The 22,971-nt window shown below is 41.7% G+C and overlaps 1 protein-coding gene and 1 pseudogene across 4 annotated transcripts in view; one reads left to right on the forward strand and one right to left on the reverse strand.

The window, feature by feature from the left end:
- DOK7 (docking protein 7) overlaps nucleotides 1–22,971 on the forward strand; it is a 136,519-nt gene that overhangs the window by 99,343 nt on the left and 14,205 nt on the right. For all 4 annotated transcript variants that reach the window (XM_072620089.1, XM_072620087.1, XM_072620088.1 and 1 more), the window contains one exon: nucleotides 2,748–2,790. In XM_072620089.1, coding sequence (XP_072476190.1) covers nucleotides 2,748–2,790 — 43 coding nt within the window. The remainder of the gene's footprint in view (nucleotides 1–2,747; nucleotides 2,791–22,971) is intronic.
- On the reverse strand, nucleotides 21,889–21,988 carry LOC140512994 (U6 spliceosomal RNA; annotated as a pseudogene).

Raw genomic sequence — 22,971 nt, forward strand, 5'->3', positions numbered from 1 at the left:
GAGAGGATTTAGGGGAGATGTGATAGCTATCTTCAAATATGCCACAAAATCACAATTTAGTAACAAATGGAGAACTCAGAGGGAATCTAGTTTACCTACTACCCACATCTGAAAAAGAACCCCCTCTAAGCATAGGCAGCAAGAAGTCACCCTGTCTCTTCTTGAAAGCCCCCAGGTGTAGCCCATTCCACTTTCAGGCAGCTTGAATTGAAGACGTTTTTCTTATCCCAAACCTGAATTTGTCCCTTGGCATTTTCACACTTTGCTCTTAGCTCTTCTGTCCAAACGAGGGCAGAGAATATGTTGGCTCCTTCTTCCATGTGACAGCCCTACTTGAAGACAGTCCCTTCAGGCAACCTGTGTTATATGCCATATTCCCAAAGCTCTGCACCATCCCAGCTGCCATCCTCAGCAAATGGAGGCAGCTAGGTGGCACAGTAGCTGAGCCCTGGGGCTAGAGTCTGGGAGACCTGAGTTCAAATTTGGCCTCAGATACTTATTATGTGCACCCCACCCCAAAGTCACCCAGTTTTCTTCAATTTTCTTCAATTGCAAAATGGGTCTCACAGAACCTACTTACAGGGCTGCTGTAAGTATCAAATGAGATGATATTTGTAAAGCACATAGCAAAGTGCCTGGCCCAGTAGGGACATATAAAAGTTTACGTCTTTCTCTTTCCTTCCCCATCCCATTTGCTGTGCTTCGTAGGAGCTGTAGGTTTATCAACATTTTTATAATGTGGACTGCAATTTGGAAGAGGGATTCCACTTATTCTATTTGGACCTAGAAAGCAGCAATAACAACAGTGGGGGAAGTTTCAGGGGGGCAGATATTGACTTAATGTGAGGAAAAGAACTTTCTCACAATTAGGGCTATCCAGAAGGAGGTAGTGAGCTCTCTGTTCTTAGAGGTCTTCAAGCAGAGACTGGATAACCATTTGGGATATGCTGGAGGGAGGATAGGTGTGTGGAGCAGGGGATGGATTAGATGTCTTCTGAAGTCCCCTCCCACTGTGTTTGTTAGTCTATGACACTAACCTAGAATATACTGAATTTCAAGGTCAGCATTCACGCCTCTATCCTGCTGAATTTCTGTTCCTGTTCCTCACTTGAGACCTGCTTTCTGTTTATTTCTGAAAAAGCTCAGTTCATTCCAGAAGTTCTTCTAATGTATTTTTCATCACTCTCCATCAGAGTCAAGCAGTAACTTATTTTTCCCTCCCTATTTGCACGTGGGAATTCAGCCAAGAAGCAGAAGCCATTGGAAGACAGCAATCGCTATTTAGCTCCTGGATGTGTCCCTATCACATACAAAGTCTTGATCTTTCTCAAAGTGGTTGGTGATGCTCCATGACCAATGAGCAGCAGCAGAGGCAGCCTCAGATGAAAAATTTAAGCTGCGAAGGTGTTTTTTTTTCTTCAAGTTTTAAAATTCATTTATTTATATCATGGACATCCAACTTAATGGTGAACATAAAATCACAGATCTAGAGCTGGAAGAAATCTTAGAAGGCCATCTAATCCAATCTCTTAATTTTACTAATAAGAAAATTTGGGCTCAGAGAGAAATAACTCTGGTCAAAGTCACAAAGAGGTGGTATTTGAACTCAGATCTTTTGAATCCAAAGTCATTTCCCCCCTACATTGCTTCCATTTATATTAAATTTAGCACAAAAAATTACCTATCAATTCCTTTTAGATCAAAAGCCTAGCCTGTTATCCCTGCTCCCTAATACTGTCGAATAGCTGTTGCCCCTAGTTGAATTAACCCTATCCTGAAAAATCCACCCACTAGAGAGGGTTGTAACAGCAAGCACCCTGACACATCCAGGATGTCCTGCTAGCACAGGTTCTTAGATCTGCTTGTGAAGGTGCTTTTGAAACATTTATGCTTTTCCATATCCCTAGTACATTTCACAGAGTGGAGAGAGTCATAACACCTGGGTCAGAGTGCCAGTTCTGCCATGAACGCTCACCGTGATCCTAGGCAATCATAATACACTCTTCCTTTGCTGTGTTTCATTTTTTCCTTTATAAAATGAGTTTTAAAATATTTATTCAGGATTTCTTCTCTTTTATGTGTTCTGCATTCTTTTTGTGTCATTGTGGTTCAGCCATGTCCAACTCTTCATGACATCCTATGCGTTTTCTTGGCAGAGATACTAGAGTGGTTGGTCATTTCTTTCTCCAGCTCATTTTACAGATGAGGAAGTGAGACTAACAGGATAAAGTGACTTGCCAGGGTCACACTGCTAGTAAGTGTCTGAAGCTAGATTGGAACTCAGTGTGATGAGTGAGTCTTCCTGCCCAGCACTCTATCCATTGTGCTACCTAGCTGCCCTACTACATTCTGAAAATTCTGCCATCTCTAATGTTCTCTGTTTTAGGGTCCCTTCCAACACCACAAACCCTGGATTCTTCACATTTAGCTATATGCCCTCCTGCACAGCATTTCTCTCCATGAAAAATGACGTGGCAAGTATTTCAAGTGACTTTAAGGAAGCTTGTACTAGCTTCATGCCCAAAGATTGAAGGAAGGTTTTGCAATCTGTCCTCCCAGAAGGAAACAGGAATAATTCCCTCTTGCATATAAAAGGCTAAACCACCCTTGGTAGAAGAGCTCAGGTAGACCTCGGGGATGCAGGATTTCTGAGGCCTAAGCTTATGGGTTTTGAAATCTAGGAGACTGACAAGGGCTCTAATGCGAGTGAAGAAATCTCTCATTCTACCCTTTTCTCTTCTGTTTAGGGAGCAGCTCTTTTTCCCCTGAGACTCTTCTCAGCACCCTCAGGTTGGTACAATGTGGATGCATGTTTGGGTAGGAGGGGTTTTGTTTTATCTCCTTTGGAAGCTACGCTAAGGAACTCACTTTTAAATTTAGGCTCTCTTTGTGGGATAATTAAATTAAAAACTCAGAATCACTAGTTGCAGCTTAGATACCTGGACTTGAAATTTGACCAGTTTGATTTGGCCACCAAAGGACTCTAGGCATGGAGCAGAGGGAACTAGAATGACAGTGGGGGTGAACGACATACAGAGAGAGATGGGATGGTGTGGTGGGAAGTGCAGGAGACCTGAGTGCCACTGACATGGCTGGGTGACTTCAGAGGAGCCTCCTTTCACCTTCATCCACCTGCAGGCTTCATTTTCTCACCAGCAAAAAAAAAAAATGTGGAAGACGGCAAAGTTTCTAATTTTGAGATCTCAAGATTCATTGTCTATAGTTATACTTTCTTGAAATTTTTGTTTTTTAGCTTTAGTTCCAAATTTTCTCCCTCCTTTTTGCTTCAGTGCCTACTTTGTGTGCTAGGTACAAGTTAATGCTTATAGAACTATAATTCCATGACCCTATGACTGTGATTCTAAGATTCTTTGACTTTAAATCATCTCTACTTTCCTTATTCTGTTTCCATTATGATGATTCCAAGCTTCCAACTCTTATTCTAAGGTTTTAGGACCCTCAAATTCTATTACTTTTAGAACTCCATGATGTTATGGTTCTGTGACTCTGATTTCAAGATCTTGTAATAGGATGATTCCAAGATTCTATGACTATAATTGTAAGATTTTAGAGCTGTGTGATTTTAAGATTCTATGACTTTGGGATTCAGTGACCCCGTGACTCTGAGTCTATTTTTGTGTAACTGGGATACTAGAATTTCATGGTTACATGGCTCTAAGCCTCTACGTGGCTATAGCACTCACCCCACATTTTCCCTTTTCCATTCCCAGAATGTGGAAGAGATTTTGGATATTTTATTTTACTACTTTTGATTTTGAAGATTCTTTTTTTTAAGTCTTTCATTCTGTTAATGTTGGGTCACTGTGCATCTTCCAAATTTTTAAGTCCCTTTACTTCTGTGTGTATATGTACATCTGGAGAAAGGTCTTAGCGTGGTATTGGTGACTGCTTAGAAAGAAGAAACCTCAGGTCTCTGGTGATGTGTGGTTTCAGGATTCAGCCTGACTTGTCTGGAAGAAATCAGTGACCTACTCTGAAGGTAGTATGGTGGCAGGACAGTAGGATGGAAAGAACTCTGGAATCAGGAGACCTAGGCTTCAGTGGCAGCTCTGTTGCTACATCACCAAGTGACTGTGGTAGCCCAAAAAACCCTCTGGTTGTTTTTTGAGTTTTAGCCCTTTGTGGTAGGCTTTCTCTCCTCTATGCCCCTTCTCTTGAAGCTCTATGCCTGGAAACTTCCATGACCCATTCCACCTTGCTCTTTGGAGTCTCTCTGCCTGTGACAAATCTGAGCGATAGCCCAACCTCCCTGTAACACATATGTGAAAGTGTCAAGATACGGTGAAAAGTACTTCAGAAGGACCTGGGGTTGAATCCTGTCTCTACTACAAACTAGCTGTGTAACCTTAGGCAAGTCTTAAGTTCTCTGGACTCTGATCAGTTTCCTTATCTGTAAAATCAGTTCTTCTGGCTCTAAATATATGATTCTATGATCATATCCTGTGCTACCTGGCTCTTGTCTGTGTCTCTGACCTGCGCTATAATGAGGGACAACCCAGTTCCACATAACAGTAGGAGGAAGGATGAGAAGCTAGCATACTTGAGAGCTCTGGGTCCACATGGATGCTCAATCTTCTTCCTTTCCAGATGCCTTGGAGTTAAAACTTTCCAGAAGTGTTGTCCTCCCTGCATTACAATGTGAGCTCCTTGGGAACAGGGATTATTTTTATTTTTCGGTGCTTGGAACAGTACTTTGGATACAGTAAGTGCTTAATAAATCTTCATTCATTCCTCTTCTTGTCTTAGCCTCAGGAACACTTTATCTAAGTTTGATCTGGTCTCTCTGGAAATCCCATTGCATCTTTGATCCTCAGGGAATGTGATCTTTTTTTTTTTTTTTCAGAGTCGAACAAGGGTTAGGCTTTATTCAGGGTCTTGGTTACATGTGTAGGGGGAATTCTTCCTGAGGAGAGAGGAATCTCCCAAGGAGGCAAAGATCTTACAGTAAGAGAATGGAAGCGGGAGAGGGAGAGGGGAGAGGGAAGAGAGAAGAGAGGAGAGAAGGAAGAGGGGCCTTCTGTCCTCTAAGGGCCCCTCAGCGCTAAGAGCTGTGATCTTGATGGTGACTTGTTTCATCTTTCTTCTCCTCATTCTCATATCCCCTCCCCACTCAGTGACTCAAGTCAGCTACCTTCCTTTGTGCGAGACAAAATGTGCTTTATTGCTTATAGCATCATTGGTTCACCAGCATCACCTGGTCTGTGGAAGTTTAAGTCCTCTTAAATCAAGTGAGATAGTGTGGAATAATAAATTTGGATTCCTTCCTCAGGACCTTGAGGTCTTCATTTGTAAACTGGATATAATGATACATACACTGTCTATCTTACAGGCTTTGATGATCTTAGAGTTATAAAGTTTTAAGGAAATCAGATACCTAGACCTGCCTATTCCAGGAATGCCCTATATAATATCCTTGACAAATGATTTTCTGCTTGGAGATTTCCAGTATTGGAAACTTTTGCCGTGAAGCAGCCCATTTCATTTTTAATTGCTTTAATCAATAAATAAAGAAAAATTTATTAAACATTTGGTGTATACAAAGCCTTCTGCTCAGCCACTAAGGAAATGTAACATGTGGATCTGTTTGTGAAGGTTAAATAGTATGAATGCTAATTATCAGTAAATTTATTCTACATCAAGGCAAAATCTTCTTTGTGGTTGACGTCTATCCATTATTCCTAGTTTGGAACTTTGGGGCCAAGCAGAACATGGCAGCCCTTCAGAGACTTGGAGAGAGTTATCATCTCTTAATCTCCTATCTTCTGTTTTTTAAAAAAATCTATGAAATGAGATAATGTCTGTAAAACCCTTTTGGTAACCATAAAAGTACTACAGGAGTACGAACTATCACCATTATGATCAATATTACATGGAATTGAGTACTAGATCCCACAGCAGCATTTGACAGAGTTGGAACCATCCCCTTCTGGATATTCTCTCCTCTCTGGGTCTGTACACTATTCCTCCCTCTTGGCTCTTCCTCTATCTGACTCCTCAGCTTCCTTTGCTTAATCATCATCCATCATGCTCCCTAATTGTCACTGTGTCCCAAGGCTCTTTTTTAACACTCACCTCTCTTCTTCTCTATACTTTTCCTTGGTGATTACATCAGTTCCCATGGATTTAGTGATTATTTCTGCTGATGACTCCTAGATCAATAGATCTAGCCTCAATCTCTCTTTTGAACTCTAGTCCCACATCAGCAAATGGTTGTTGGATATTTTGAATCGGATGTCCTGTAAGCATCTCAGATTCAACATGTGAAAAAAAAAAAACAGAACTCATTCCCTCCTACCTCCCAACAAAATACTTAATAGTGATTTCATCCTCTTCCTTCTAGTTCTCCAACTTTGGCATCATCTTTAATTCCTCACTCTAATTCCCACTCTGCCCTCAGTTTCCAATCAGCTGCTAAATCATCTTCTTGTTTCTCCCTCTACAACATCCCTTGCATGTATCCCCGTCTTTCCATTTTACACAGCCAACACCCTCATTAAGGACCTTATCACCTCTCACCTCAACTACTTTAATAGCCTTCTAATTGGTCTTCCTGCTTCAGGCTCCTCCCCATTCTGACCCAGCTTCCACACAGCAGCCATGGATATGACCATCTAGCTCCCCTCCTCAGTGACCTTCACTGACTCCCAATTTGGCACCATCTCCTACAGTCAATCTGTGGTCCAGTCAAGATGGCCTTGGTGTTGTTCCTTACCTGCGACACTCCATCTCCTATCCCTGTGCCTTTGCAGTGACTGTCCCCCAGACCTAGAGTTTACTCTACCCTCAGGGGCTCTCTTGAAGTCCCAGATTTCCTTCAAGGCTTTGTATAAAGTCTTGACTGGTCCCCCCTACAACTGCCCACTGGTGCCTCTCCCCCCAAAATATCATTTTATGGCTTTGTTGTACATCTCTCTATACATGACATTTATTGGTTTATACACACACACAAGGTATCTACATATATGGATAAACACACTAAACACAAACACATATATACACATATGTATTCATGCTTATAAGTACACCTATTGACAAGCATATATACTTACTTATAAGATACATATATTTATGTATATATGGTGTGGGTATATAGATACACATATGTATGCATACATAGATACACATATAAATTTACTTATATGTCATCTCTCACATTAAAATGTAAACTATAAGATCAAGGATGCAAAAGTTGCTGTGTGTGGCTCTGCAGCATGTTTTTCCATATATATGTACACCTTGGATATGTTTGTATTATGTATAGAATATATTCATAAATATATACATAGTGTAAATATTGTGTGAACACTTGTAAGAACATAGGCATCCACATACAGATATGTTTGACAAGAGTGAAATGGAATATATATGTATATGTGTGTGTATATATATATATGTATATATATACACATATACATGAATATGCATACACACACACGCACACACACACACACACACACACTTTTCTTGTAAGCAGGGATCATTTCACTCCTGTTGATATGCCAGTGCCTAATACAGAGCTGGCACGTAAGCATTTAACAAATGTTCTTAGAAGGACCAAATGACAATAAGTAAACCATGGTTGGCTAAAACTCACCCTGGGCTCACATTACTGGGGAGACAGTGGGAGAAGAAGGTTCCTGCTCTTAGGAAGCTCATGATTTTTTGGACAGACAAAATGAACACACATGAACAAATTAGAGAATGACTCCTGAAAGGAAGTGATTAAACAGTCAGTTGTGTCACTGAGGCAGATTCTAAGTCCTCTTGGGATTTCCTGAGTGAGCAAGATTGGTGGGAATTTTATTACATAGAGGAAACTTTCTGGATGAGGTGTGGCTTGATCGGGTCATGAAGAGCAGGTACGATTTGCTGAGCCTATCCCCACATTTGTGCAGGTATCCATTTCTCCCCTGTGTGTCTTCTTGTGACAGTATAGGATGGTGTTTTACACATCTTCCTTTTTCTCCTTTGCATTATTTCTCTAATTTGCCACTCCTGTCCAGAGACAGATTCTCTCCATAGTGGTTCCCAACTGAAGACTTGGTTGTTTGCCATCAATACTTCTTGGCAAAGTGTATTCAAGAAGGTTTAGTTCTGGTTATGACTAACTCAGTTCATTTGGCTTCCTGACTTGAAGGTTAAGCTAGTATAGACTAGACAGAGACAGTATAGACTGGAAAGAGTATTAGACCTGGAATCCTAAGACTTTGGTTCAAATCCTGGTACTGGCAACTAATTAGCTATGCAATCTTGGGTCACTTCCTTTCCCTCCTGGGCCTCAGTTTTCTCTCTGTAAAATGAAGCATCTGATTTAATTTGTCTTTAAGGTTCATTGCAGTCATAATATGCCATGATCTTAGTCTTCTAAGCTTTCTTACTTAATGAACTTCAGAGATTGTGTGTCCTACGCACACTGACCATGGTGAAGAGAAAGGTTTCTCCTCTTGGTGGATCCAAAGGGATCCCTTGGTACTATGAGGTGAGAATTAGACTGGACACAAGTACTTTTGGAGTATGGTTGGATCAGTGATACTTCATCAAGACAAGCCTGATGTTCATGGAAACTGATGTATCAGGAAGTCAAAGAGGCAATGAGGTGTAGAGAAAACTCTATACCTCACTAGGGTCAGAGGACCCAGGTTCAAATCCCAGTTCTGGTACTGGGTCATGTTTTCTTCATGTGTAAAATGAGGGATTTGACTTGATGAATTCTGAAGTCTCCTAACTCTAAAACTATGCTCCTAGGATTCCTGCTTTAACTCCCTTGTGCCAAGCAGTAAGGAGGGCAGGGCTGGACAACAGGTGGGGCAGCTAAACAAGCCCACCCAGAAGTCCCACAGGTAATAGGAATACTAAGGGTCAGTACCTCAAGCTAATTGCCACATACTAGTTGCTAAAAACCAAATTTAAGAAAAACAAATGGGCATTTTGGTATTCAGTGGATTTCCTGCTTATTTTGTCAGGTGATAATGGATCCCAATGTAATGGATATCATTAATCACATTATGAATGCAGGGTATGTGATGAATCAATTTAGGGCTTAGATTCAATTCAATGTAATCGGCTCTCAGATCACAACTAGCATCTTTTTGTTGAACAATATAGAGAGACCGGGATGGGAGGTGCATGCCCAATTGATAAAGCTGGGAAGGGAATCTTATATTTCCTTCAAATGTAGTGTGGTTTGAAAGAGCCCTAACCCAAGAATCAGGAGACCGGGGTTTTTACATTTGGCTTTAACTTAATATTGACTTTATTAACTTGCAATGGGTCCATATAGCATCCACGTCCCATCTCTGGGCTTCATTCAGTGTCCTTGTCTATAAAATGAATGTCTTGGAGTAGATGATATTTAAAGCAACCTTTTGCTCCAACATTTGATTCAACATTCTATTTTCCAAAATGCTTTTTAGCTCTAACATTCTACGTCCTGCGTCTCACATGTCTTATACTTCCTTCCAGCTCTGACATTCTGCACAATAAACTTCTTGACTGTTTCATTCTTTGTATTTTTATCCCTAGTCCCTAGCATAGTATCTGGCGCACAGTAGGCACCTAATAATTGCTCGATTAATTACATTCATTCTAGTTTGAAAATTCTCTGAGTTCAGGATTTCCTGATGTTAAAGTGGGTCTTAAAAGTCTGGAATTGGGTCTGCATAGGCTGAAAAAAATTTAAAAAAAGATAGGGTGTGAAAGATGCAGATTGCTCATCTCATACAAGGCTCTTGGCAGGAGGGGAGAATCTTATTTGACAGTCATCTGTATGTAAGTTGAGGAACTATGGGTTCTTGGGGAGATTAGGAATGCAAAATCAATCAGAATAGAAGCCTGGGGCTTCCTCTTCTGTCTTCCCAATTTGCTAATCCCATTAGAAAGCTGCTGTTTGGAAATAACAAGATGTCCTTTCTTCCAGCATATTTCTTTTCACTGTGAATTTCAGTGAATTCTTAATGCATGAAAATATTTATTTGCCTTTGGGAGTGTAATAGGTCTGAACTCCTCCAAAGACAGAGCCAGTGTGGCAGAGCCAGAGAGGAGGCTAATGGGAGCCCAACTGGTGGGCATGGTGCTTCCTTCATCAATTAATGAATGCTTGATAAATTGAATTAAGAACAAAAGCTATAGCAGCTCCTGTTTCTTTTCTGTTTTACCATTTAAAAATCACTTTCCTCCCAACAGCCCAGTGAAGTGGGTGGTACAAGCATAATTATCCATCCCTGTTTTAAGGAGGAAGACACAGCCTTGGACAAGGGAAGTGAGTTGAATCAGACCTCAGTGCTAGTCTCTGCTCCACTATTAAATTTGTTCTGTGACTTTGGGCAAGTCACTTTATGTAGTTGTATCTCATTCTCTCATTTGTAAAATAAGAGACTCAGACCAGTTAATTCTAGCGCTAACATCAGAATGCTTGGCATACAGTAAGTGCTTGATAAATGCTTGTTGATGGACTCTTCCTAGGATGCCATTAAGAGCATTACTTGTTCATAGAGTGAACTCAGATCTTTGCTGTGGGGCCAACATAATTCCTGACTTGAAGTATTTGGAAATACCACATTTTAGGAAGGACATTGACATGCTGGAGAGGGTAGAGGAAGTTCACTGTTATCAAGAATGTTGGCGGGGGCGGAGCCAAGATGGCGGAGTAGAAAGACGCACATACACATAGCTCTGAACCCACAACCCATAGAATGGCTACAGGGAAGTAACTCACGGCGAATTCCGCACCCAGAGGCCACGGAACATTGGAGCGAGGGAGATTTCTGTTCCAGAGAGACCTGCAAACCTCTCGCGGGGGGTCCTTCGCGCTGCGGACTGGGCGCCGGGACTGGGAGCTGAGTGCAGCCCTGCCGCGGCCGCGGCACCGAGAGGAAAAGATCCGAGCAGGCCTCACAGACAGGATCTCCAGCGGCCACGCGGGTCCCTCCACCCACAGAGGGATCTGCAAACCTCTCGCAAAAGGTCCATCGCGCTGCAGACACAAAGCCCAGCCCAGACCTGCTGCGGCCACGGCTGCGGCACCGAGAGAAACAGATCCGAGCAGGCTTCAGGGACGGGATCTCCAGCGGCCGCACAAGTCCCTCCACCCACAGGTGACAGGGGTGGGTGAGAGAGTCTCTTTGGCGGGTCGAGAGGGGAGTGGGGTGCCCCCATAATTCAGGCCCCCCCCCCCCCCGGGAGGTAGAAGCTGAGAGGCGGCTGCAGACAGGGGCTCCCCAAGCGGGCGGGAGCCTGAATCCATTGCGGAAGGTCTGTGCATAAACCCCCTGAGGGAACTGAGCCTGAGAGGTGGCCCTGCCCCGACCTCAGCACCAAAACATAATCTCATACTGAATAGCAGCCCTGCCCCCGCCAAAAGCCCTGAGGCTGGAAGCAGCATTTGAATCTCAGACCACAAACACGGGCTGGGAGGATCAGGAGGTGAGGTGGGTGTGAGGAGAATATTCAGAGGTCAAGTCACTGGCTGGGAAAATGCCCAGAAAAGGGAAAAGAAATAAGACTATAGAAGGTTACTTTCTTGGCGAACAGGCATTTCCTCCCTTCCTTTCTGATGAGGAAGAACAATGCTTACCATCAGGCAAAGACACAGAAATCAAGGCTTCTGTGTCCCAGCCCACCCAATGGGCTCAGGCCATGGAAGAGCTCAAAAAGAATTTTGAAAATCAAGTTAGAGAGGTGGAGGAAAAGCTGGGAAGAGAAATGAGAGACATGAAGTCAAAGCAAGAACAGCAGATCAGCTCCCTGCTAAGGGAGACCCAAAAAAATGTTGAAGAAATTAACACCTTGAAAACTAGCCTAACTCAATTGGCAAAAGAGGTTCAAAAAGCCAATGAGGAGAAGAATGCTTTCAAAAGCAGAATTAGCTAAATGGAAAAGGAGATTCAAAAGCTCACTGAAGAAAATAGTTCTTTCAAAATTAGAATGGCACAGATGGAGGCTAATGACTTTATGCAAAACCAAGAAATCACAGAACAAAGAGAGAAGAATGGAAAAATGGAAGATAATGTGAAATATCTCATTGGAAAAACAACAGACCTGGAAAATAGATCCAGGAGAGACAATTTAAAAATTATGGGACTACCTGAAAGCCATGATCAAAAGAAGAGCCTAGACATCATCTTTCATGAAATTATCAAGGAAAACTGCCCTGAGATTCTAGAACCAGAGGGCAAAATAAATATTCAAGGAATCCACAGAACACCGCCTGAAAGAGATCCAAAAAGAGAAACTCCTAGGAACATTGTGGCCAAATTCCAGAGTTCCCAGGTCAAGGAGAAAATACTGCAGGCAGCTAGAAAGAAACAATTCAAGTATTGTGGAAATACAATCAGGATAACACAAGATCTAGCAGCCTCTACATTAAGGGATCGAAGGGCATGGAACAGTATATTCCAGAAGTCAAAGGAACTAGGACTAAAACCAAGAATCACCTACCCAGCAAAACTGACTATAATACTTCAGGGGAAAAAATGGTCTTTCAATGAAATAGAGGATTTTCAAGTATTCTTGATGAAAAGACCAGAGGTGAAAAGAAAATTTGACTTTCAAACACAAGAATGAAGAGAACCATGAGAAGGTGAACAGCAAAGTGAAGTCATAAGGGACTTACCAAAGCTGAACTGTTTACATTCTTACATGGAAAGACAATATTTGTAACTCTTGAAACATTTCAGTATCTGGGTACTGGGTGGGATTACACACACACACACGCTCACTTACATAGAGACAGAGTGCACAGAGTGAATTGAATAGGATGGGATCATATCTTTAAAACAAAATGAAATCAAGCAGTGAGAGAGAAATATATTGGGAAGAGAAAGGGAGAAATTGAATGGGGCAAATTATCTCTCATAAAAGAGGCAATCAAAAGACTCATTAGTGGAGGGATAAAGAGGGGAGGTGAGAGAAAAACATGAAGTCTACTCTCATCACATTCCGCTAAAGAAAAGAATAAAGTGCACACTCATTTTGGTAGGAAAACCTATCTCACAATACAGGAAAGTGGGGGACAAGGGGACAAGCAGGGTGGGGGGGATGATAGAAGGGAGGGCATGAGGAGGAGAGTGCAATTCGAGGTCGACACTCATGGGGAGGGATAGGATCAAAAGAGAATAGAAGTAATGGGGGACAGGATAGGATGGAGGGAAATACAGTTAGTCCTATACAACACAACTATTATGGAAGTCATTTGCAAAACTACACAGATATGGCCTATATTGAATTGCTTGCCTTCCAAAGGGAAGGGGTGGGGAGGGAGGGAGGAAGAGAAGTTGGAACTCAAAGTGTTAGGATCAACTGTCGAGTAATGTTCTTGCCACTAGGAAATAAGAAAAACAGGTAAAGGGGTATAGAAAGCTATCTGCCCCTACAGGACAAAAGAGAAGATGGAGACAAGGGCAGAGAGGGATGATAGAAGAGAGAGCAGATTGGTCATAGGGGCAATTAGAATGCTTGGTGTTTGGGGGGGGAGGGGATAAAAGGGGAGAAAATTTGTAACCCAAAATTTTGTTAAAATGAATGTTAAAAGTTAAATAAATAAATTTAATAATAAAAAAAAATAAAATAAAAAAAAAAAAAGAATGTTGGCCACCATATCATTCAAAGATTGTTGCTTGTCCTTCATTCTTGAAGAGAACCATGACATTAGGGAGGTAATGTCATGACATGCAAGTGAATTGGATTTAAGTGAGGAAGGGATGTGCAAAGTCACCAGCCTCACTTTCGCCTCTGGAACCATCTGGGTTCAGTGGTGGGATATAGATCAGGATGACTGGAGATGACCCTGCATGTAGTGGGGAGGCCTTAGCCTTTTTAAGCTAAGGTCCTTACCAGGTCTCAGTTTGGCTGAGGAAAGTGAACCCAGTCTGGGAAGGGAAGACCCTCAGAGTTTTTGGCCAAAACAGAAACAATTGGTATTTGCATTCACTCTGAGCCAATCAGGGCTCAAACAAGTGGGACTTGGCCTGGAATCTAGTAACTGTTTCTCTTTGAAACAACAACCCTGAGGGTCTTGAGGCCCCTCCCAGCTTTATTTATTTATTCTTTTCTATTTAAAGGGGCCATCCCCTGACTACTTCTTAAAGAGGTCTATTTACTGAATGTGCATTATCTCCCTTCAAGTGAGTTCCTGAAAAGTCCTTAACCTAAAAGACCAAGGTCTCCCATTGCATCTTGGGCTGTCTCCACTCATCCTGATGAATATCTGGGCACTGAATCCAGATGGCTCTGGAGGAGAAGTCAGGCTGCTGACTTTGCACAGTCCTCTCTCCCTCAAAACAAAGTCAAGTGCAAGTCATGTCATCATTTCTTTGATGTCCTGGTCCTTTTTGAAAACAAATACAATTGTTGGCCAGTCAATGACAGTCAGAAAAAAAGAATCAGCCATCAAAATTTACATATTTTGAGCAGAGCACTCCCAGGTAAGGATATGATATCCCATGGAGACAGAGGAAAGAGAAAGAAAGAAATGAAAGAAGGAAGGAGAAAAAAAGAAAGAGAGATAGAGAAAAAGAAAGAGAGAAAAAGAGAGAGAGAGAGGGAGAGAGAGGAGAGAGACAGAGAGAGAGGGAGAGACAGAGAGAGAGAGAGAGGAGGAGAGAGAGAGAGGGAGAGGAAGAGAGAAGGAGAGAGAGAGAGAGGGAGAGAGAGGGGGGGGGGAGAGAGAGAGAAAGAGTGCTCAAGTTGTGTTGTCCCACTGGGTCCCTAGGGGGGTGACTCCTATTTCTACTCACAGAGGTTGTTGTTTGTCCTTTGTTTTTGAGGAGAACCATGACCTAAGGGAGGTGATACCACGATATGCAAGTGAATTGGATTTAAGTGAGGCAGAGCTGTGCAGTCATCAGCCTTACTTTCTCCTCTGGAGCCATCTGGGTCCAGTGGCCAGATACATATCCGGATGACTAGAGGTGGCCCTCCATTCAAAGATTAGTTAGTTGAAGAATCTAGGAATGTTTAGCCTGGCACAGAGTAGACTTAGGAAGGAATGATAAGTTATCTGTAAGTACTAGAAGGGCTATTATGTTGAAAAGAGATTTGCTTGATTTGGCTTTGTAAGTACATGACTAGGAATACTACATGAAAATCATAGAAGGCTGGTTTTAGCTTGATTTCATAAGGAAAAACTTCCTAACAATTAGACCTGCCTAATTATAGAATTGGTTTCTTGGAGGTACTGAGTTTCCTATCATCGCAAATCTTTGAGGAGAGACTGCATGATCTCTTTCCAAGGGCATTGGACATAAAATCAGGAGATCTGGCTTCGAATCCCAGGTCTGACAATTACTGTCTGTGAGACATGTCACTTGACCATCAGCTTCTTCATCAATAAAATGAAAATGATGATGATACTTGAACTACCTGCTTTATAGGGTCATTGTTTTACAAAATTTAAAATATTTTATCATTGTTTTTCTTAAGTAATCTAGAGAAGATTTATGCTTCAGGTATCCATTATTCTACAACAATGGTGTCAAACTCAAATAAAAACAGGGACCATTAAACCATATATAACCATTGACTCAGAAAACCACATATTACCATTAACTATGTTCTATTGTATTTTTATTTATTTTGTTATACGTTTTTCAATTAAGTTTTAATCTGGCTGTCCTAGCACTGGGAGTGTTTCTAAAGATATTTGATGCCCCTGGGCTGGAAGAATTCTGATGTTCCTTGCAGATCTGAGATTCTAAGATTCTGTGGGTCCAATTAAACAACAGGCATTTAGTATTAAGTACTTAGTATGTGTCAGGCATTGTACTAGGTGCTGTGGATACAAATACAAAAGCAAAACATTCTCTGTCCTTAACGAGCATACAATCTAACCTGGTGAAACAGGCAGATACAAAATAGAAAATAATTTTTTGGGGAAGAAACTAGCAGTTGTAGGGAAGAGGAAATGATTCATGTAGAGGGTGCCTCCTGACATGATCTTTGAAAGTAACTAGGGATTTTAAGAGACGGAGGCAAGCAGGAAGTACATTCCAGTCATGGGATGTTAGTAAAAAGATGTGGTGATGGGAGATGGAATTCTATGTTTTAAGAAATTTCCATGTAAGATAGCCAGTTTGGCTGAACCAGAGAGGAAATGGGAGGAATGTATAATAAGGTTAGAAAGTTAGTTTGGAGACAATTTGTGAAGGTCTTTAAAAGCTAGGGAAGTCTATATTTGATTCTAAAGATAATAAGGGAGTTTATTGAGTAGGGAATTGACATGACCAGATTTTGGCATCTGAGTTAGGTGAGACTTAAGTCAGGGAGACCAATTAAGCTTCCTAGTGCAGTAGTCCAGGCAGAAGAGGTGATATAAACTTGAACTAAGGTAGGGTGAGTGGATATGGTGATGTTGTTTGATGGGAACATGGGAGTGGTGGGCTGAGGGACAAAGGCAAGAGTTGTGGCAGAGACAGAAATGGCAAGCTCTGGCAAGGGATTGGTTTTGTGAGATTAGGAAGAATGAATTCTTGGGGCTGGCACTGAGGATGTGACCCTGGGTGACTATGAGAATGGTGGAGCCCTCAGGGTTCTTTGGAAGATGTGTGGTTTTGGGGGAAAGATGAGTTCTGTTTTTGACATGTTGAGTTTGAGATGATTATAAAGCATTTGGTTCAAAATCCCTAATATGCAGTTGGTGCTAGATCTTAAAGGAGAAAATGAATGAATCTGGGAGTCAAATGCATAGAAACCATAGGAGTTGATGAGGTCACTGAGAGAAATAGTACAAAGAGAAAGGAGACAAGGGCTAAAGACATACATTTGGGGTATATCCACAGATTGGGTATGTGAAATGGGATGCTGTTCCAGCAGAGGAGACTTAGAAGGAACAGTTAGGCGAACTACGAAAGAATCCAGAGTAGAGAGAGTATCCAGGAGATACAGGTGACCATCAGTGGCAAGTGCTGCAGGGGTGGAAACTGAGAAGAGACCATGGTATTTGGTGGTCAAGAGATCACTGGTAATTTTGGGGAAATGGGTTTCAGTTGAGTGAGGAAGCCATAAACCAGATGACAAAAGTTTGAGGAGTGAAACAAGAGGAAGTAAAGGAAATGGATATATAGAGTTTTTCTAACAGGGAGGCTTGGTTGGATGTGTAGACAGCAGGAAAGGAGCCAGTAGACAGAAAGAGAATAGAGGTGAAAGAGAAAGGGAGTGATTGTGAAGGCAGTCAGCGGGAGAAAAGAGGAAAGATGAGGTCACAGGCACATGTAGAGAGTCAGGCCTTGGTTAGGAGAAGGTTCACGTCTTTATCAAAGATGGGACTAAAAAAGGAGGGAATGGGGCATGAGGAAATAAGGGAGAAGAAAGAACTCCCAGTAAATGGTGTCTAGTTTCTAGGTAAAATATAAGGCAAGGTCCTTTGCTGTGAGGGTGAGAGATGCTGTGTAGAGCAGAGGTATCCAATATATGGCCTTCTCAGCCCACAACACTCTGGAGTGAGGAAGAAACTAGATTAAAATGTAACTGGCAAATATTTAACAAAATAGATAAAAATACAATACAACATAGATAATGTTGACATGTGGCTTTCTAAGACAAGATATGCCCACAGGGATCATCATTATGTATGGTTTTATGATCCCATTTCTATTTGAGTTGGTGTAGAGAATTCATTGGAGAGGAGCAAAAGGATGGCTTTGCTGTGGTGAGGGCCCCACGGATGTGAGAAGTCTCAGGATGGGCTTGTGTTAAGATTTGTGAAAAGGAGAAAAATAGGAATTTGGGATCTTGAAATTGGTAAGCTTACTGTCCTTTTCTAATGTGCTTCTAAAGTATAAAAAGCATCTAAAAAACAATGCACTCATTTCTAGGAGTCAGCACAGATTGCCTACAAATAAATCATGGCAAACTATCCTCATTTCCTTTTTTTTTGGAAATAAGAGAAATGCCACAGACCCCTTGTAATGACTACATACAAAGAAGTACAATATCTTCCTGGTAGGTATGAGGAGACAGTTGGGCCCTCTCAACAGAAAGGTTCTGCTTGTCCTCCAAGAAGTGATCAGATGATCAATAGACCCTCCTAGGAGAGAGAACATGAATAAAAGACAAGAAAAAGGAAAATTGAGTATCGTAGAATCATAGACTCTCCAAACTAGAAACGACCTTCAAGGCTGTCCAGACCAATACTCAAACTGGCTGCTCCAGGAAGACAATCCAAGAAGAGGAGTGAGCAGTGGTGAATGCTGCCAGTTTAACTTCAATTTTGCTAAGGCAGGCAACTGCAAACCTGGGTGAGTGTGGAATGATAAAACACGAGCCAGGTGGGACTCTGAGTTGAATTTATCTATTGATCTGAGGATCAAGGTTTATATACCCTCTTACAAGCAAGCAAACAGGGTTATTCCCATAACATTTTTAGTTTACTTCTTTTACTTCCTAATCTTAGTTCCTCTGGAGAGACAACCTCGGGGTGCACCATCAGGGTCAGGACTTTCTCATCCTTGCATATCAGGAGTGGGATGGTGAGCCAATATCCTGAGAATGTCAGCCCTCATGCTAGTACAAGTCTCAAGTAAAACCCGGACAGTATCTCACATTCCAGACTGCATCAGTACTGACCCTCTACAGTCTTTGTTGTGCTATTTTGGGCTGTGGACATGCTGGAAACATCATAGGCATTTATAACTTGGACTACCTAACGTCTTTGCCTTGAGACAGTGGTTCCCATTGAGCAAAGTATTTTCCCCTCAATAATCCTTTGAGATGGGGTGTGTTATCATCCTTATTTCACAGGGCTCCAAGAACTGAAATGACTTGCTTACAGTCACAGCCCTTATCATGTCTTCCTTCACACCTATTTACCTGTGTACTTGTAATTGTTCCCATTCAGTCGGAGCTTCCTTACCAGTGAGGATGGTGGTTTTTCTCAGCTTTGTTTCCCCACGTCCAGCATGTTTTGCTGAAATCAGTTGATAAATTGATGTGAAAAACCAAAAACAAAATGTAGAGTTGGTGGTTTGTTGTTCTCACACTGAATTTGAGCCAACAGTATGACGTGGCAGCTAATAAAGTTAATGCAATTTTCAGGCAGTCACCATGAGTCTAGATGAGGAGAATGCTGCCTGAATGAGCAACACATTTTGGAAAAGATGTTGACAAACTGGAGCACGTCTAGAGCAAAGGTTCCTGACCTTTTCTGTGTCATGGACCCCTTTGGCAATCTCGTGAAGTCTGCGGACCTCTCTTCTCAGAATAATGCTTTCATATATTTGAAGCAAACACTAATTTTCAGTTAGATGTTAGTGAAAATAAAGATGTAATTTCTTTTTTCATTCAAATTCATGAACCCCTTGGAATTAATCCAGGGACCTAATGATTAAGATGGAAGCAATTAGGTTGGCAAAGGGTGTAGAAATGATGACATCTAATAATAACTTATATTTGTATAACGTTTTATAGTTTGTAAAACTTTCCCTACAACACCTCTGTGAGATAGATAGTATAAAGTATTATTATTCCTATTTTATAGATGAGGAAACAGATTCAGGGTGGCTGAGTGACTTTCCATTGTCAAAAGGCTAGCAAGGTCAGAACGGGGACTGGAACCTAGATTATCTGGCTTGGTGTCTAGTGCGCCACCCACCCCAAGGAATAGCTGAAGTCAATGGGGAGCTTTAGCCAGAAGAGAAGATTTAGGGGTTCATCTTCCAATATATGAAAGGCTGCCATGTGGAAGAGACATTAATCTTATTTGTTGTAGCTCCACAGGGCAGAACTGGGGTGAATGTTCTTTAAGGGAGGAGGTAGGTTTTGGTTAAATGTAACCAAATGTTTTTTTTAATAATCAGATCTATCCCTTTGAATAGGGGGGATCTACTGTGAGGTAGTAAATTCCCTGTTACTCTAAATTTGAGAGCAGAAGCTGAATCCAGGGATTACATCATGAAGTAAAAGATCAGAATCTGCCCTTAGAGATACCTTTTCATGCAGTCTATGGCTTAGCACCATTAACCCCAGCCTTCTCCTAGACATAGAGTGAGTTGCAGTATAGTTGGAAAAGCCAAGCATACACAGAGAGAGACTCAAAAGAATCTGTGATCTCACTGACTTAGTCATTCCCTCCACCAATGCAGATTATCACCCATCCCTGACTGCCTACCTCTTGTGACTTTTGTCTATGTTCTCCCGGAAGTTTTTCACAAGAGGGTGACCAAGTGTGCTGTCGGCTTCCTTACTTCCTCCTGACTTTTCTAGGTTATCCGTAGGACACTGTCCATCTTATTTGTCATCCCCTGTTCTTGCCATGTGACCAGACTATCTTCTCTCCCTATAAATACTACAAGTCCTTGAGAAAGTTCTCTGTACTTGGTGTTTCACTTCCTCTCTTCTCATTCTCTTCTAAACCCTCTGCAATTTATCTTCCAGCATCATCATTCAACAGAAACAGCCCTCTCCAAAATTTCCACTGATCACTTCATTGCCAAATCTAAAGGCATCTTCTCAGTCCTCCTCTTTCTTGATCCCCTTTTCCTCCTGGACATTCTCCTCTCTAGGTTTCCATCATATTTCTCTCTTGGTTCTTCTCCAGTGTCCCAGACCCCTCCTTTTCTGGCTGGCCTTAGTTTGCTGTCTTTATCCTGCTCTTACTGACTAACTGTGGGTGTCCTAAGGCATTATAGTGGATCTTTTCTTCTTCTCCCTCTATCCTCTTTCTCTCAGTCATCTCATCATCTGCCACAAGTTCAATGTTCATCTCCATGTAGATGTCTCCCAGGTCTAGATGTCCAGCCCTAACTTCTATTCTGAGATCTAGCCTTGTGTTATCAGTTACTTCTTGGGCTTCCTGAAATGGATCCTGTAGGTATCTCAAATTCTTTGCATCCAAAACAGAGCATGATGTCTTTCCTTGCCAGCCCTCCCTTTCTTCCAGACTTCTCTCTTACTGTCAAGACACCACCATCCTCCCAGGTAACCAGGCTCAGGACCTCAGTGTCATCCTCAGCTCCTTTCTTGCACTTAGCTCATATATTCAATCTGGTGCTAAGTTTTGTTCTTTCTTCCTTCACATCTCACATATGCCCTCTTCTATACACTTAAACAACCACCTCCTGGGTGCAGACGCTTATCATCTCACACGACTATGGCAGTAGCCTTTTGTGTCTTGCTGCCTCAGACCCAGTGGGTCCACCCCAATCCATCTTCCACTCAACCAGAGTGATTTTTACAGGTCTGACTATTTCCCCTCTCCCTAAGCCCTCCCTCACTAAACTTGGGTGGCTTTGTTTTACCTCTAGGATCAAATATAAAATCCTCTGTCTTTTAAAACCCTTCACAACCTGGCTCCTCCCTAACTCTTTCATCTTCCTATATTTCTTCCTACAAATTCTACCATACAGCAACCCCTTCTTTTTTTGATGTTCCCTTCACATGACATTCCATCTCTTTCCTCAGCACCTTTGCACTGGTTGTCCTCAATTCCTTCCTCTCTTTCACCTCCTGGCTTCCCTATCTTCCTTTAAGACTCAGCTGAAATCCCATCTCCTGCAGGAAGTCTTCCCCTGTTCTTCCTGTTCCCTCCTTCCCCTACTGCTAGTGCCATCCCTCTTAGATTTTTTCCTTCCTAACCAAGGGGAGCTTTATTGGTGCAAAAAGCAGCAGGCTAACCCTGGAAGGACTAGTAATTTACACAGAGACAGGAACTTGTTTTTATGAGAACAGGATCAGGGAGAAAGGGGAAAATCTATGACCCAGGATGAGGGAGACATGGAATTTTGTGGCCCAGAATAAGGAAGGTTTATAGTATTCCAAGATAAAGAGGAGAGACTTTAGGACCCCCTCAAACTCAGGAGGGGCTTCACAAGCTACTGAAAAAGCAACCCTTAATATTAATCCTTAGGGCACCTTTATATGCAATCATTTCCCCACTCAAAACATATGGAATGCTTCCCGAATTTGCATGTCATCCTTGTGCAGGGGTCATGCTAATCTCTGTATCTTTCCAATTTTAGTATTCCTGCTGCCAAAGCAAGCACCCTCTTTAGAATATGAACTCCTTAAGGAGGGACCATGTTTTGCCTTTATATCCTGAGCACTTAGCACAATGCCTGGCACATTACAAGTACTTAATAAATACTTGTTAAAATGATATCTTTTACTTCAGGAGGAAGGAAGGGAACACTTTTCCTCCTACTCTCCCTTGAAGTTCCTCACTGGTTACATGCTTCAGTTTGTTCATGCTCTCCATATACCTCTCCGTTGTCTTCTCTATAAAAACCATTTTCAAGTCTTTGGAGACTGTTACTTTCTTTGTCTTGTTGCCATACAGAAACACCAGTAGAAGGATGATATTGGAAAGATGGACATTAAAATAAGATTACTTTTAAAAATGCGTATTGTAATCTGGCCAATACTTGGTCATCCTTTGTGGATGGATGGGCCAGACTAATTTGCATGGTTACAGATCTCTTCAAGGAAGTTTTGCAATGTTCCAGGGCTTGATGTAGCTAGTGAAATGTCATTGGCAAATAGGGAACATATGAGGAAAAGAAAGTTAAAGAGAGAAACCCTCTTTAACTTGGTCTTTGTACTGATGGTTCCTCCACCACCATAGTGGAGGAAATCTTTGTTGATCTTACATTTCCCTTTTTATGCCTTATCTGACTATGCTCAGAGGGCTATTGAAAAGACAGGGTTATTTTGTTATATCTTTCAAGGAGCCTGAAATGATTTTGGTATATGGATATTATTTCCCTTTTAGAAAAGAACATTTAAGGTGATTTTTTCATAATCAATAAACAATAAACTTAATGTAATCTTACATTCTCTGTTTCAGTCAGTTACATAATGATAACGATGTGTGGTCATTGATGAATATTACTTTCAGAAGTGTTTTTGTTCTCTATTAATACTTTCATTGAAGATGCCTCTGATTTATGTATAGATGGCTTACGTGAAGATTTTGTACAGCTGGGGGAATAGCATGTGGGTCTGTCATTGTTAGTATTTTGTCTG

The sequence above is a fragment of the Notamacropus eugenii genome, chromosome 6 (genome assembly GCF_028372415.1).
Source record: "Notamacropus eugenii isolate mMacEug1 chromosome 6, mMacEug1.pri_v2, whole genome shotgun sequence".
Lineage (NCBI taxonomy): Eukaryota > Metazoa > Chordata > Mammalia > Diprotodontia > Macropodidae > Notamacropus > Notamacropus eugenii.